Genomic DNA, 17,534 nt, shown 5'->3' with positions numbered 1-17,534 from the left:
TCTAGAACACTAACGTCTTTAACCCTAGAACACTAACATATTTAACCCTAGAACACTAGCATCTTTAACCCTAGAACACTAACATCTTTAACACTAGAACACTAACATCTTTAACCCTCGAACACTAACGTCTTTAACTCTAGAACACTTATGTCTTTAACCCTAGAACACTAACGTCTTTAACACTAGAACACTAACATCTTTAACCCTAGAACACTAACATATTTAACCCTAGAACACTAGCATCTTTAACCCTAGAACACTAACATCTTTAACCCTCGAACACTAACGTCTTTAACTCTAGAACACTTATGTCTTTAACCCTAGAACACTAACGTCTTTAACACTAGAACACTAGCGTCTTTAACCCTAGAACACTAACATCTTTAACCCTAGAACACTAACATCTTTAACCCTAGAACACTAACATCTTTAACTCTAGAACACTAACGTCTTTAACCCTAGAACACTAACATATTTAACCCTAGAACACTAACATCTTTAACCCTAGAACACTAACATCTTTAACACTAGAACACTAACATCTTTAACCCTCGAACACTAACGTCTTTAACCCTAGAACACTAACGTCTTTAACACTAGAACACTAACATCTTTAACACTAGAACACTAATGTCTTTAACCCTAGAACACTAACATCTTTAACCCTCGAACACTAACGTCTTTAACCCTAGAACACTAACGTCTTTAACACTAGAACACTAACGTCTTTAACACTAGAACACTAACATCTTTAACCCTAGGACACTAACATCTTTAACCCTAGGACACTAACATCTTTAACCCTAGAACACTAACGTCTTTAACCCTAGAACACTAACGTCTTTAACCCTAGAACACTAACGTCTTTAACACTAGAACACTAACGTCTTTAACCCTAGAACACTAACATCTTTAACCCTAGAACACTAACATCTTTAACTCTAGAACACTAACGTCTTTAACCCTAGAACACTAACATCTTTAACCCTAGAACACTAACATCTTTAACTCTAGAACACTAACGTCTTTAACCCTAGAACACTAACGTCTTTAACCCTAGAACACTAACGTCTTTAACACTAGAACACTAACATCTTTAACCCTAGAACACTAACATCTTTAACTCTAGAACACTAACATCTTTAACCCTCGAACACTAACGTCTTTTACTCTAGAACACTTATGTCTTTAACCCTAGAACACTAACGTCTTTAACACTAGAACACTAACATCTTTAACACTAGAACACTAACGTCTTTAACTCTAGAACACTAATGTCTTTAACCCTAGAACACTAACATCTTTAACCCTAGAACACTTATGTCTTTAACCCTAGAACACTTATGTCTTTAACCCTAGAACACTTATGTCTTTAACCCTAGAACACTAACGTCTTTAACCCTAGAACACTAACATCTTTAACCCTAGAACACTAACATCTTTAACACTAGAACACTAACGTCTTTAACTCTAGAACACTAACATCTTTAACCCTAGAACACTAACGTCTTTAACTCTAGAACACTAACATCTTTAACCCTAGAACACTTATGTCTTTAACCCTAGAACACTAATGTCTTTAACACTAGAACACTTATGTCTTTAACCCTAGAACACTAACGTCTTTAACCCTAGAACACTAACATCTTTAACCCTAGAACACTAACATCTTTAACACTAGAACACTAACGTCTTTAACTCTAGAACACTAACATCTTTAACCCTAGAACACTAATGTCTTTAACACTCGAACACTAACGTCTTTAACTCTAGAACACTAACATCTTTAACCCTAGAACACTAATGTCTTTAACACTCGAACACTAACGTCTTTAACTCTAGAACACTAACATCTTTAACCCTAGAACACTAATGTCTTTAACACTAGAACACTAACGTCTTTAACCCTAGAACACTAACGTCTTTAACTCTAGAACACTAACATCTTTAACCCTAGAACACTAACGTCTTTAACTCTAGAACACTAACGTCTTTAACCCTAGAACACTAACGTCTTTAACCCTCGAACACTAACGTCTTTAACCCTAGAACACTAATGTCTTTAACCCTAGAACACTAACGTCTTTAACCCTAGAACACTAATGTCTTTAACCCTAGAACACTAACGTCTTTAACTCTAGAACACTAACGTCTTTAACCCTCGAACACTAACGTCTTTAACCCTCGAACACTAACGTCTTTAACCCTAGAACACTAACGTCTTTAACTCTAGAACACTAACGTCTTTAACCCTCGAACACTAACGTCTTTAACCCTAGAACACTAATGTCTTTAACCCTAGAACACTAACGTCTTTAACACTAGAACACTAACGTCTTTAACTCTAGAACACTAACGTCTTTAACACTAGAACACTAACTGATTTTCACCCGACGTTAGTGAGAGAGTGTGAAAACATTTCGGGTGGGTTTTAACATTGAAGGAGACTTTTCTTTCACAAGACAAGACCCAAGAACCTCTGGACCAAAGAACAAGTTCTTAGCTCCTTTATTTATATTCTTAATCATGTTTTATTGACGATTCCCTAATTTTTCACAAGATTTTGATCCTTTTTTTAGGTTCCCCCCCATGATACCTGTTTATCGTTTTATGAGAAGTTCTATAGGGTAAAATACAAGAAGAGTACTTCAGTTTGCCTAGTATTGTTGTAATATATTATATTTTGATGAGAAGTATATTTTATCAGGTACAATATATCGGGTGAGATATACCCGACGTTAGTAATAGTGTGACTATTTGTAACGTTTGTGTTCTAGGCTGAAATAAGTAGTTCACTTTGGTAGATCAAAACAATGGGGGTTCAGACTTGTAGGTCAAAGTCTGGTAGAGCTAATGTGTCTATGTGTGGGAATGACCTCATGGTATCGCTTCTCTGGAAATGCAAGGGATCTCTCTCCTCCACGTCTCACCATTTGACCTCAAGTAGCACACAACACCAGTGCGGGGGTGTAGTGGACCACGGGGCACGAAGGATGTTTCAAACTCCCGTTGAGCTCTGTGTCAACCTTGTCTCACTCCCTTTATGATCTATACTCACACCCAATGCTGTCACAGAGTTGCTGGAAATTTCTGCAGAACTGAGGCAGTTTGGGTATTTTCTCTTTCTCCTTAAAGTGAAAGTGAGAACTCGAGGGCCTCGGGTCACAAAGATGGAGATGATACCCCTGCTGAAGGCACTTTCAGAGGGAAAAGGACAATACAGTGTTTACTTCACTGTGTCGGACACCTTTCAATTCTGTGAATGTAATTCAAGTAAAGCAGATGAAAAAGATGAATGCTTTGTACATACAAGCATACAAGTTTCTTGCTTTTTGAATAGGAAATTAATTATGAAACCTTGAAGCCCAAACGGTCATATGGACGGTCGAGGTTTGACTGGGTTGGAAACAGAAAGACAGAGGAAAAGATTCCTCGAGAACTTTTACAAAGAATAGAACGAGGCTGTTCCACGTTCTCGCCACCAGGGGGTCGTACTGTAGCTGGAATAAAGAAGGAACGGTTCCACGTGGACATCGTTGGACCTCAACAAGGCCATCGATGACTGCGACGGGAGGGGGAGGGGTCAACTAGTACAAGATGATCACGTTCAAACCTGTTGAGCCCGAGGAATTAGGGGACACTTTTATATCAGGTCACAGGGTACAGATCAAGAGAAAAAACATGGGGTTAGGGTGAGGGCTTAAAGGGTTAATATTGAAGTGTCATGCGACAGCACCAATCACCAGTTCATCTGAACGGTGACACCGTTGGACTGTACAAATTCATTTAGCGTTATGATTCCTGTATTTTTGAGTTACAGAGTCAAACGCGATCTTTCGTGTTTTCGTCGTGGTTTTCAAAATCAATCGAGGAATTAAATTTACAATCCATCTGTGAACTTACAAAAACACGGGACCATTTGTGAATGTGAAACGTTCTCCTCAAGAAGGGATCTGTTTAGATGAGTGTTTTTTTGCATGAGGTCCATTATTTGTTGTGTTGTTGCAGATCTGAATGAGACGGTGGACCAGCGGTACGACGCTCTGCTGATGAGTAACGTGGTGCCGATGTACCCCGAGTTTAAAAGTAAGTCGTTGCTTAATATCACGACAAAAGCTGTTTTCTTCTCTCTCCCTTAAATTCAATCTCCTCCTCTCTCCTGTTCCAGAGATCTGGGACTACTTCCACAGCTCCCTGTTGAAGAAATACGCCTCCATCTACAACGGCGTGAACGTGGTGACGGGCCCCGCCTTCGATTACAACTACGACGGCCAGTACGACACTCCGGGGCAGATCCAGCAGTACGTAACCAACCACAATTATTATTATATTATATATGATTAAAATATGATTACAGACATCCGAAGCTTCATTCAAAAACCCAGAATAGAAGCTTTGATTGTAAAAACATTCATTGCAGCTCTTATTGGTTTGTCGTTGTTACTCATCACCTTTTATTATATTTGTAAATACAAGTTAAGTCTTTTCCTTACTTCCTTACCTTCCTTACTTTGCTGACCTTAAGTTGACCTTTGGTTGACCTTGATTGGCCTGTCATGTTTCATGTTGTTTGTTCTGACACGTCAGCGCCTTTCTGGCCTGTCATTTTGAAAATGATGATGTTTTCTTCCTTAACCAGCAATTTAATGGCGAAAATTGCGAATGGTTTACATTCAACTAAATACTGAATATTTCCTCAACCCCAAGGTCTATTTGAATAATGTAAAAAGCTATAACATACAGAAAACCCTTATGGACATAGAACAAAAGTTTATATATGTGTTAGTGGTGTATTAGTTTTATGGTTTATGATGAGTACACAGAAAAGGAAAAGATTCTAAAAGAAATTTTAAAAAACTCGAAAGAAATGCTAAAATAAATCTCAAAAAGTTCTAAAAAAAGAAAAGAAAAAGTTTTTTTCTTATCCTAACTATATTAATGAATGCTGCACGTAATATATAACATAGCTCTATATGTTTGGAGTATATGTGCAAAGTTTGGCTTGAGTGAAGTTAGTAAATCTTAATATTATTGCGTGCCGTTGATATTTCAGACAATAGTGTGCTTCCAATTTTGCGTTGGCAACGCCGCCATCAGTGTTGGACCTCACCAACGCTGTTGTTTTGAAATCCCTCCAACATGTGGTGGTCAGCCGGAAACCAGAAGGGCGGAGCCTGTTTGAGCTGTAAATCCACCACACTATGGATGAAAAGTCCAAGTTCACCCCTTTGTGTCTCCGTGTGGCTCCAGGTTTGTGTCCGGCACCAACATCTCCGTACCGACCCACTTCTTCGCGGTGCTGACCAGCTGCAGGGACTCGGCGCTGCCGGTGAGCGCCTGCGTCGGCGAGCTACAGACCGCGTCCTTCCTGTTGCCTCACAGACCCGACAACTCGGAAAGCTGCAGAGTAAGAAAAGCACGGCGTCAGGCATTATTAGCTTAGGATAATATCTTAAGATAGGATCCGGCCACCTCATCCTCATCCTCCTCCTCCGGCCACCTCATCCTCATCCTCCTCCTCCGGCCACCTCATCCTCATCCTCCTCCTCCGGCCACCTCACACTGACTAGACAAATACACTGAAACTCTTTTTTTCAGTTCACTTTTTCATGAATTGCCTTGCTTTTCATGCTGACTGCACCCGAACAAAGCCGCAGTGTGTTCTGTCCCGGTGTGTAACGGTGTTCCTGTGTACTGACGCTGGAGGTGTGGAGCCACTTGCAGCGTTTTAGCTGGAAAAGTAACCAAACGAGCCCAGAAATGAAAAGGCTTCCTCCCCTGGAGAGCATGAATGTGCTAAATAGATTATATGATAATCTGTCCAATGGATTGTTTCATATATTTAGAGATGACGGGCCTTTTTGCTTCAATGGTGGTTTGAGAAGAAAAGTTTAAGGGATCAAATGATTGCAATGAATCATCTGGAGACAATGAATACACAATATGAGTTGGAGCTTGAGGGATTACTTGTCATGGACCAAAGTGTTAGTAGTTAACTGGAAATACTGGTCAGAGTCATCACACTCACATGGAATCGTCCTCTGGGAACCATGAATGTCTCTTCATGATGACCAGAACATAAATGTGTACATAGACAACAAAGTCCAGAACTTGTTGTTGTTTGTTTTTATTGGACAACACTGTTGGTGAGGAGACATTGAATATGTACACTATTCCAATCCCAACCTAAAGGTGAGAACCAGCTGGAGGCAGTTGGGCCGGCCCTAATACAGCTTCAAGGGCTTTTAATAACGCTCCACTTCAGAAGTTGTGTGGTCTTTCCCACAGACTCTTTTACTCCACGAACGTTCAAGGACATCACAACATCAGATCAAAAAGGTCAGCTAAACTGAAACCGAAAATGTGAGCAGTAAAGCTACTGTGGGGGAATTCTAACCCCTTTGTCTTCGTTGAGACATTGTTTAGTCTGTGAGGCTACCTGCTTCATTACAGCGACCTGGGGAACCCCCCCCCCCTAGGCGCCTTTGATAAAGGAGTGAAAGTGGAAGGTTTTCCACGCAACAGAAAGAAGAAACGTTGACCAACTTTGGAGAACCGTCAACTCAAAACAGTCCCATTTAAAATGTTGTTTTGTCACGTTTTACTTTGCAGAGTACACAAGCCGAATCCCTGTGGGTTGAAGACCTCATGTGGTTCCACCAGTCACGGGTCAGAGACGTCGAGTGGATCACAGGATTGGACTTTTACCAGGACAGCAACCAACCAATCGCAGACCTGCTGAGGATGAAGACCCGCCCCACGGCTGCCATTCACAGAAAACAGTAATCACTAAGATTAATATTCAGTATCTGTAAAAGCATTGTAGTATAGATGAGTAAGTCGTCTTAAATTGTGTTTTCACTTTGTCAACAGTGAACTGAATGTATTAATTATTCAACAAAGTGACTTTATTTATTTATTTCCTTTTCACCTTTAAACTGTTTGTATTATTTTCTTATTATTATATTCCTTTTGTCGCGATTTTAACCCTGTTGATTTGTTTTAATAATCTGCATTCCAGCGTTTATTTCACGCAATGCAGACGAGACGGAACGTGTATTACATTTATATTAAAATTGTAACGTAACGATGTAACGCAACAATGTAACGTTGCGTTACATCGTTATGTTATAACGTAACGTAACAATGTAACGTAACAATGTAACGCAACAATCCGCAACAACGTCACCAGCATAGATGAATAAGAACTGCCCTCAGTGCACTTTCTTAGTAGAGATGCGTTACAAGCGTAGCATCGTTGTGTAACAAGCAGAAGGTCCTTGTGGTTACAGTTAGTACGTGTGCAGCGGTCTCCTGGGTGAAAGTCCTGTGTTTGTGTGACGAGTCAACCGAGTCGACCAGTCCCACACAAATGGGTCAAATGGCTTTCCCATACTAGCTAACAATCAATATATGGTATGTGGTCAACCCAAAAAATCAATTTATCTGATTTCCCCCAGATTCAGGATGATGCATGAAGAGGGATTTTGATATGACAATTTAATGTAAACTTATTTGATTGTTTGTACATTGAATAATGGAGTCAACTCACTTTTATCTGACAAGTTTAACCCTTTCACAGCGTGTTTTCACTCCATCGAAGTCAATAGTAGCATCATGGTCGCCTAGAAATCTCGCTTCTGGTTGCCAAAAAAACAAAGTGGCGACATCCAAAAAAGCATTTCAGTATCATCATCACAAGCCAGTATACATTCCTAGACACGTCAGCTCATCGGGAATGGAGTCACTTCCTCATATATGTTGTGTGTCAACACAGCGCTGTCTGTGCTCTGCTGACCTCAAAGAGACAACGTGGGCCAACATGAGTGGTAATTAGGATCTAGATTGTATTACAGGACCTTCCAGAGCTTTAGTAGACGCCATGTCTGGTTGTAATACTTCTAAGTCAAACTTTGAGATTATACTGTAGTGCTGGTGAGTGGTTAAAAAGCAATACGTATTCTTCTTCATAGGTTTCACATTTAGAGACGATAGAGAATGGATGCACAAAACCAATGATTTACAGGATATTTTCAGCATGTGTAAATTAGAAAGAAAAATCATTTAAATAACGTGTATGGATTTGCTCATCTTTTCTTTTCAACAACTTGTCAATCACGTCAAAAAAAGCTGACAACACAAACTACACCACTCGTGTCTCCACCATTTAACCATTAAGTCTGACGTCTCTTTCATCTGAATCTTTATGTTTTCATGTTTTTGTCTTTGTAGTCTTTTACTTGTGTTTTCGTGGAGTGACACTTTTTACATTGCCATCTTAGCCAAGACCCCCTTCTTAAAAGACATTCTGTCTGTGCTGCCTTTGTCGAGGTGGAGAGGAATAAATAAAGTTCTGGATTTGGTGTGTTCTGAATACATTCCACACGATGTGGTTGGTTGATGCCTTCACTCGCGGTCAGACAAGTAAACCTCCTTCTGAAAATAAATGCGTATCATTTGAGTCCTGCGTGCAAAATACTCATGAAGAAAACATCAGTTTTAAAATCTTCTATGTCACGAAACTCTGCCTGTGTAGGAAATGAACCAACGCCCTTCAGGCGCACATGAAAAGGAGTCCAAATTAAAGAGAAGCTTCTTTCATCCGGAGCCAACAGTCATCCGACTCCCTTTCATCTCACCACTGAAACTCTACACACTCACTCAACAGCGCTGTGTTGCTGTGGAGCCTAAATACAGATGTGCATCGTGATGTACGCCAGCGGTGGTGCTGTTGGTCCTTGATCAGAACCCCAAAATCTATTTGACCATTGCAGTTGTTCATGGTGCCCAGAGGATGAATCCTCAAGACTCGTACTTCACTCTTAACCCAAAACCATCATCAGGTTCATTTGTCCAACTCTTTGGTTAACCCTTCAAGCCCTCGCCCTAATAACCATAACCCGAATCCTATTTATTGTTTGAGTTGTGGTTAGAGGTTGTAAATGGGGATTATACATTATTGTAGCCCGGATTTCTATGTTTAATTTGATACCAAACATGTTTTTTTTGGGGGGGGGGGCGGGATTTATACCATGATTTGTTCTTGATTTCCCTGATATAAAAGGGTCCCCTGATCAGGGGACCGTATGGCTCAACGGTTAAGATCCTGCAATATTCCTGAGTGGCCTGAACGCAACCATTCAAACAAGTTATAATGTTGTTGTTGTTGTTGTTGTTGTTGTTGTTGTTGTTGTTGTTGTCAGGATATTGATGCATTGTTTATGTTTGGTGGGGAAATAATGCAAAAGGTTGTCAGCCATTACGTTAAATAGCAACAAAAAATGTGACTTCCAAGATTGTTTTCTCTTCATGTTTGCTTTAAAATGAAGAAGAAGAAGAAGAAGAAGAAGAAGAAGAAGAAGAAGAAGATGATGATGATGATGATGATGAAGATCGATCAATCGGGGAATGAAACACTTGGAGCTGAATCTGCTTTTAGTCGTCTTCCGGACCAGCTGCTGTCCTTTCAGCACCAGAACAGCTCCAGGAAACCGCTTAGTTTGCCAAGTAAAAGTGAAACTGGACGTCTGCTGGGATTTATTTGGTTTCCCCGCTTTAATGCAGGTGATCAAACACCAGGTGTGACCTTTCACTAAGGGAAAACACTCCATGAGTCTTTTGTACATTTAATGAGAAAAATGTATGCGATGGATTACTATCACTGATGCAGCATGAAATATGATGGTACTGGTACCAGGACACCGTGTGTTTGCAACTTTTAGCTTCTTAATTATGGAAGACCAAAAGTGTCAAATGTATGAGCATTTATATACATGTATTAAAGCAATAAATTGAAAAGAAGTAATCAAAGTACTTCTTGATGAATAGACATCTTAATTTATAGATTGATTTCGTGATTACATTTTTGTAAATGTTTTCCTATTTTATGATTCATCTTTGAATTTAATTTGTGTCTCTCCATATTTTACCAATTAATTAATTCTCCCATTTAATTAATTTCAGTTTTTATTTATTTCCACATGATTTTTGCATCTTGGGAAAAAACATATAGGAACATAAATAAATACATTCATAAAGTAAGATTAAAAGAATAATACAAAATCCCCAAATAAAGAACTGAAACTAAAAATAAATAATAATAATAACAATAATAATAATAATAATAATAATAATAATAATAATAATAATAATAATAATAATAACATGTTATTTATTACCCATTCAGTAATCCTTGTTTGGAAGAAAATACAATTGTATTGATATACTCCCAGTGACCCCTTTGGGGCCTCCTCTCCATACTCGTGAATTGGAAAGCGTGGCTCTGACATGCCTTCACTCATAACCACGAGGCGAGTCTGTCGGCTCATGACGTCATCGGTCGCCGTCGGTGAGGCTCCGCTCAGCGGCTATAAAAGCGTCCTGAGTGGCTTCACATCAGGAGTAAACACCTCAAGATGGACGCATGTCCCCGGGAAAACCTCCGCCAATTCCATTCCTCTACATTTAAGGCGTTTTATTTGGAGACGACGTCAGCGACCGTTTACACGAATGAAGGTCTATAAATACCTCAGAGGGCATCAGGGAGAAGATGCTCTGCTTCTAGAGTTCCTCTTAAAGATCCTCATCGGAGGATTCTGGTGAAGCCAGATGACATCATGCAGGTTCAGCAGAACCTCTTTCAGCTCAGACTCTAGCAGAGGAACAGACCCAGATCCGACTTCACCTGCAGGCCCGGACCAGCAGTCAGTATAAAACCATTCCTGAGTTACACCTGGAAGGCCCGGACACCGACTGTAGCCCACAAAGGTCTCACTGTGAAACGAAAGTGTCCTTTGAGGCGTTTTAGTGAAGGTTGGTTTGTTTACCGGAGTGAAGGTTTAAAAGTCTGAGTGGTCATGAGTCACTCATAAAGGCACCACGTGAAAAAACCTCCCTACATGTTATGAAAAGCTCCCACTTGGTCATTTGGAAACCCCCAGCAGGGATCTTCAGCGCCAAAGCCCCTCGTGTTCCCCTCGAGACGGTGACGTGAGCCCAGGTGGAGAAAGTGAAAGAGGACCAGGTGGAGAAAGTGAAAGAGGACCAGGTGGAGAAAGTGAAAGAGGACCAGGTGGAGAAAGTGAAAGAGGACCAGGTGGAGAAAGTGAAAGAGGACCGGGTGGAGAAAGTGAAAGAGGACCAGAGAGATGTTTGCATTATTAACTATTTCATGCTGGACTAACGTTTCCCACGTTCAGCGTCTCCTTTGGCTCAGTAGAGAAGTTACTATGCTATTAGCAAAGTTGTTATGTGCACTTGTGAACAAATTCATGATAATGTGCTAGTCATATGTTTGTGACTCGTAATGTTCCCATTTTCCATGCTGTGTTGAGGAATGTTCTATACAAATTTAAATGTTGATTAAATGACTCAGAAGATGTAATTATGAGTCTTAAGTGAGCCGACAGAGTCATACGAGGTGTTCTTCTGGTTTCTGGAAACATTGGAACAAGTGTCTGTATGTGTTTAACTGCAATGATTCTACCTGTCCTCATGTTGTATTTAATCTCGGACCTGCCAATAGGTGGCGCCAGAGACTGACGTGTAGAACTCCAACACAGTGGAGCGTGAATATAAAGATCCTTTACCATCAAACTCGTGAGGAGGAGGAATGAAGACTTCTTTAAATCTGATCAAAGAGGTCTCACACCTGAAACACACCTGTTCTTCATTAATAATCGCTGGAGACGTCAATTATATCCTTGCACTGTTATTTGTTTATTTATTATACATTTTCATATTTTCTATTTTTGCTCATATGTTTATTTGACGCATGAACCAGCGAACCAAATTCCCTTCATGTGTAACATTCCATAAATATATAATGATAATAATAATAATAATAATAATAACAATAAACAGTTCTGATCAGTTAGATTCTCTTTGTCTTTTCACAAATATCACACAAAAACATATCATGCAGGTTTATACAATATTAGTAAAAGAGACGATTCCAATGTTTAAAAAAAATAACAAACCCATTTTAATCAAAAAATGTATTAAAATAAGATATTTACTGCTGATAGAAGTGTGAATCTCATTGAAACCAGGTGTGATTACGCAATAAGGATGTATTTTAAACAGAATGTCATGATGTAAAGTAATAATAATAATGATTTTACTAAATTATTATTCCTCAATATTACAAAAAGAAAAAATAATGAAAACAGAACATCACTGAGGACACATTGACATAAACACGAGATATAGATATTATAATCATATTGAACCCTGAAGGTGAAATAAGTCCCCTGGGGTTACTTTCGGTAAGTGCACTGACTCCGTCCTAAATATTCCCTGGCATTCCGGGCTGGTATCGGGAACTTCATCAGTGTGACATGACATTACGTCACAGCTGCGCCTCATAAATAGCGCGGGAGGTGGAGAGCGCGGCATCCTCCTCCTGACTCCACATTTACGATGGTAGGTGATGGTGAAGGTGATGGTGATGGTGATGGTGATGGGTAGGTGACCTCCAGCAGCTGGAGGTCCCAGAAATGCCGACGTCTTAAACCCAACATGATGATTTCATATTTTAAATGAAATATATTGATATTTTCAATTCATCTGATTGTTTTCTTTGTTTTTTAACTGGTGGAATATTAGAAATCACAACGACTTCCAGGATTTGTGTTAATTCATTCAGTAGAGTTAGTCTTGACTCACCTGTTGTTGTTGTTGTTGTTGTTGTTGTTGTTGTTGTTGTTGTTGCTCATAAGACACCCTCCTCCCCTCTTCCAGAAGATGCCGTCGCTTCTCTCGCCGCTGCTGCTGCTGCTGCTCTCGGCGCGCGCCGCTCGGGTCGCCGGCGTGGCCGCGCCGGCGAGCCTGACCTTCCGGGACACGGACCCGGTGACCGGCCGCGCCGTGGAGTGCGACCGCTGCCCGCCCGGGACCTTCCTGCGCTCCAGCTGCACGGCCACGCGCCCTAGCGAGTGCGCGCCTTGCCCGTCGGGCTCGTTCACGGAGCTGTGGAACTACATCAGCAAGTGCCTGCGCTGCGGCGTGTGCGGACACAACCAGGCGATGCGCGCGCCGTGCGCCGCGGACAGAGACTGCCGCTGCGAGTGTAAGCAGGGGTACTACAAGCGGGACTACGAGCTGTGCCTCCGGCACCGGGACTGTCCGGCCGGGCAGGGGGTGCTGACCAGAGGTAAGGGCTGCGGGCTGCGGGTCTGGAACATTTAAAAATAGTTATTTCTAGGCTGGAAAAGTCATTGGAAAGAATAAAATCCCCAAAGTTTAGTAAAAGTCATGTAAATGTGTTGTATTCATGTGTTCATGTCGTTCATTTACGCTGAGTTTGAAATAATGAATATGCTTTTAAAAGAAAGACTCAAAATATAAGCAGGCATACATACAGACATCTATATAAATGTTTATTCTTTTAATCAAACTATTGTCTCATTCATTTGAGTCATTTAAGGTTTACTGTATGCTTTGTGTTCTCATTGTTAGTTTAAATACTACATTTACTCACTTTTTACTGTTTACATGTCATTATTTTAACATGTCGTCTTGATTCTTCTAATATTTGACTCGTAATTCATATCCCTGATATTCTGGACAAACAGGATGGTAGAGATGCTGTAATTACTTTTGGTTTTGTTTAACACATCATTACTGCACATTCTCTGATTGGTTCAAAACCTAATTCCTCTACAGTACCCACAATGCCTTTCGGGACTCAGTGTATTCATGTCAGACTCAGGTGGGATCCATAGACTACAAACATAAAGAATAAAATACAAATAACTCCTATTGCTGCTTGCAAAGCTATCTAAAAAAACTACTTACTAAATAACTTGTTTTTAAACTTTAACTTTAATAAGACAATAATTCACCACAATCCAGAGGTTTTGCTATAAATGTAAAACATAACTCGCCACTACATTGTCTTCCCATCAGCCTGTAAGCTGCAGGGCAGTGTTGTGTTGCTGTGTTACTGTGACCCAGCATGAGCCATGTGTTACTGACACAGGTTTAAACCTGTGTCAGTAACCACATGGCTGGATTTAAAACGCTGAATCAGGGATGAGTCAGATGTTAGACTGTAGTTTACTTCCCCCCAGAGGCAAACAGCTGTAACTGCATCATACTGCATCAACAGTGTTTACACATTAATGTAATTCACAATCAGATGAATATGTAGGATGATGCGCGTTCACAAGCCCACTGTCCAATTTGATGAATACATTCCTCAAGTGCTACAAACTCTTGACTCATCTTCTAAAGCCCTTGCTCACGTGTCTCCTCCAGGAACGGTGGACGTCGACACCGTGTGCCACAGTTGTGCCAATGGCAGCTTCTCCGACACCGCCTCCGCCCACGGGAACTGCTCGCTGCACAAAGGCTGCGACGCTCCGGGGATGCGGATGTTGCTGAAGGGCAGCGTCTGGCACGACAGCGTGTGCACGAGCTGCAGGGAGCTCGGGTCCACAGGTGAGGTCCTCGGTAGGGAGCGGGTCGCCACATGGGGGGTTGGTCACATTTACTTATACAAAGCAGCATATTCATTTTGTTTCCATTACGACAACCTTCAAGGCAACCAGTCATTAGTTATATTCACATAACTTCCTATGAAAACAGCCTGTGCTGTCTACACCATGAGTGCCATAATGCTTACAATATACTAAACAACACACAACATGATGTAAGATTTAAGACACGAGACGTGATACGATGCACGATATGATGTCATACATGACACGATATACGGTGCAATATATACTATATACGATAAGATATGACACATATACAGTATACAATTCAGATCGTACAAAACACGATACGCGATACACAAAATACGATACGCGATAAACGATACATGAAATACGATACACAATATGCGATAAACGATACACGATATATGATACATGGAACACGATACACGATGAACGATACATGAAACACGATAAACGATACACGATAAACGATACACGATAAACGATACATGAAACACGATAAACGATACACGATAAACGATACACGATAAACGATACATGAAACACGATAAACGATACACGATAAACGATACATGAAAAACGATACACGATACACGATAAACGATACACGATACACGATAAACGATACATGAAACACGATACACGATGCACGATAAACGATACATGATACACGATAAACGATGCATGAAACACGATAAACGAAACATGAAAAACGATGCATGAAACACGATAAACGATGCATGAAACACGATAAACGAAACATGAAAAACGATACATGATACACGATAAACGATGCATGAAACACGATACACGATACACGATAAACGATACATGAAACACGATAAACGAAACACGATAAACGATACATGAAACACGATATATGAAACACGGTATATGATACATGAAATATGATGCATGAAACACGATATATGATGCATGGTATATGATACAATATGCTTGACTGTCTCCTTCAGGTCATTTATTTAGGGTCACTGCTTTGAACTAGTATACATAATGGTGTTTGGAAAATACATAAAATACAAAGTGCACAACTTAAAAGCACCTTAACGAAGTAAAATAAACATCTTTAACCACAAGTTCTTTCAACACAGCAAAAACTCCACAACAACATATTGCGCAACTCATCCTTCTTGACGAGTCACTTTGTGGTTCAAGCTGTGTTTTCCTCTTTATTGAGATGTTTATACTTTCTATTAACATCTCAATAAGCCCAAATTAGTTTTAATTGAATTGACAATGTTAGATTTTGACAAAGTTACAATATGGTCATGTGCATACACACAAAGAGATTGTCTCTAAAGCTGTGTTCAAAGACCCTCTGACATCCAAGACTTGAAAGTCAGCATGCCTGTGAATTGTTCTCAATTAAATTGAAAAGCTTTAATACCAATAATCGTAAACTAGTTGGAATGTGGTCATTCAAATGTTTTACTATTTTAAAGTGTTTTCATGAATCCTTCTCAGTTTCCGATCAATCATCTTGTTCATTTCTTGCAGACGGAGGCGACTACCTCAAAGAAATCCTCCCGGCTTTCTTCGTCCACCAGAAGATCCCCACGAAACGACTGCGTCGGATTCTGAAGAAGCTCCCGTCCGAGAGCAGCAAAAAAACAAGAGTTTCGGGATTCAACCTCTCAGAACTCCACGCGCGGATCAACGCGTGGATCGCGTCCGCCACGGCGACTCAGATCCGGCAGGTGCCGGTGATACTGACCCAAGTGGGGGCGGACGGCGCCGGAGACAGGCTACAGCACAAGCTGCAGAAAATCGACTCAAACCTGTTTGAGCTGTGTGATCTGGGGAACGAGGTGGATGTCATTGTGATAGCAGAGTAGAAAAATAGTTGGTCACTGGTACCAACGACTTTGACTGGTTCCAGTATACATAACATGTGTTGTTGCTGCCCTATGCACTGTCAATACTGGCTTCAGTACTTTTTGCATTAGTTAAAGGAGAATACCGGTCAATTAGAGAAAAAGTAAATTTACTTCCCGTCTGCATCGAGCTGATTAACATCCCTTTTGATTTAAGTTTTCACCCAGCCTGAAATTAATGTTCCAGAAAACTATTGGAAGGCGACATGTTTTGCAGCACACTTCATTCCAAGTCATGTGATGAGGATATCATGTAATAATGTAATATAATATAATGCAGATCTAATATATATATCGTGTTCACTCTCAAACGTGTGTCGTTTTTGTCCTTCGGGAGTACATTCCTCATTGATGTATTGTTGGAAGTATTCATGTGGTTGTATGTGTGCCTTTTGGTATCTAATTGTACTAATTATTTCTGATACACATATGCTGAAAAGATACGACTCCGTGTTGCATCACAGCAACACAGAAATCCGCAGCTGGAGAACCTGAACAATTGGAACGTTTATTTGACTAAACACTGGTATTACCCTTTAAAGAATAAAAAAGTGGTGGCCTTCATTAAATCTACCTCTTCATATGTCTGCAGTTTTGTTTCATTATATGTATCAATGAAATATATGAATTTAATTTATTGTGATATTTAAAGAAACAAGGTAAATTGAAGGACACGGTATGTAGGGGAGCTCTTGTGTCTTTCAGGATTTATAAAGAATGCATTGAACTGTATGCATGTGTGAAATTGCGCTTGAATAAAAATGATTACAAATACATTTATTGGTAATTGCTTTCTTTTTTAATAAAATGTATTTTTCATTACATCATAAGAAACACAGACAAATCAAATCAAGTCCATTATCTATCAATCTAGCTAATGTCATACAAGTTTATATTCCTTTTGAATGGTGGGAAACATTTTAGATAACCATCCATTGAAGACAGGAGTGGATCATTTGTAATTGTGCTGCCACAAGTTTATTATCATTTCAACCATATATATACAACCTAATTCTTTGAGACAGGGGGCACAAAACATAACATCACAATACAAAATATACAATAATACATACATAGTACACGATAAATGCACTGGTACATCATCAAAGAAATAATGCAATGAAAGATAAACACTGATAGAGCAGAGCAGAAAAGCAAGCAATATACATTT

General features: G+C 40.0%; 2 protein-coding genes across 2 annotated transcripts in view; both read left to right on the top strand.

The window, feature by feature from the left end:
- LOC306748735 (venom phosphodiesterase 1) overlaps positions 1–6,789 on the top strand; it is a gene marked incomplete at both ends in the record, with an annotated part of 31,940 nt that extends 25,151 nt beyond the window's left edge. The window contains 4 exons of the mRNA XM_079231947.1: positions 4,012–4,089; positions 4,172–4,304; positions 5,254–5,410; positions 6,616–6,789. Of these exons, the coding sequence (XP_079088073.1) occupies positions 4,012–4,089; positions 4,172–4,304; positions 5,254–5,410; positions 6,616–6,789 (542 nt within the window). The remainder of the gene's footprint in view (positions 1–4,011; positions 4,090–4,171; positions 4,305–5,253; positions 5,411–6,615) is intronic.
- Positions 6,790–12,744: 5,955 nt separating this feature from the next.
- tnfrsf11b (tumor necrosis factor receptor superfamily, member 11b) lies at positions 12,745–17,139 on the top strand. The gene is made up of 3 exons (XM_079232053.1): positions 12,745–13,156; positions 14,263–14,445; positions 15,987–17,139. The coding sequence occupies exons 1-3, from the start codon at positions 12,748–12,750 to the stop codon at positions 16,322–16,324; spliced, it is 930 nt and encodes a 309-aa protein (XP_079088179.1). The 5' UTR covers positions 12,745–12,747; the 3' UTR covers positions 16,325–17,139.
- Positions 17,140–17,534: the final 395 nt, after the last annotated feature.

Source organism: Taurulus bubalis (assembly GCF_910589615.1).
Source record: "Taurulus bubalis genome assembly, chromosome: 16".
In the NCBI taxonomy this organism is placed as follows: Eukaryota; Metazoa; Chordata; class Actinopteri; order Perciformes; family Cottidae; genus Taurulus; species Taurulus bubalis.
This window is presented reverse-complemented; position numbering and strand designations above follow the sequence as displayed.

Coding starts and splice junctions, on each gene's coding strand:
- tnfrsf11b (XM_079232053.1), top strand. CDS start 12,748: ATGCCGTCGCTTCTCTCGCCGCTGCTGCTGCTGCTGCTCTCGGCGCGC. Junction 13,157..14,262: donor GCAGGGGGTGCTGACCAGAG/GTAAGGGCTGCG, acceptor TGTCTCCTCCAG/GAACGGTGGACGTCGACACC. Junction 14,446..15,986: donor CAGGGAGCTCGGGTCCACAG/GTGAGGTCCTCG, acceptor CATTTCTTGCAG/ACGGAGGCGACTACCTCAAA.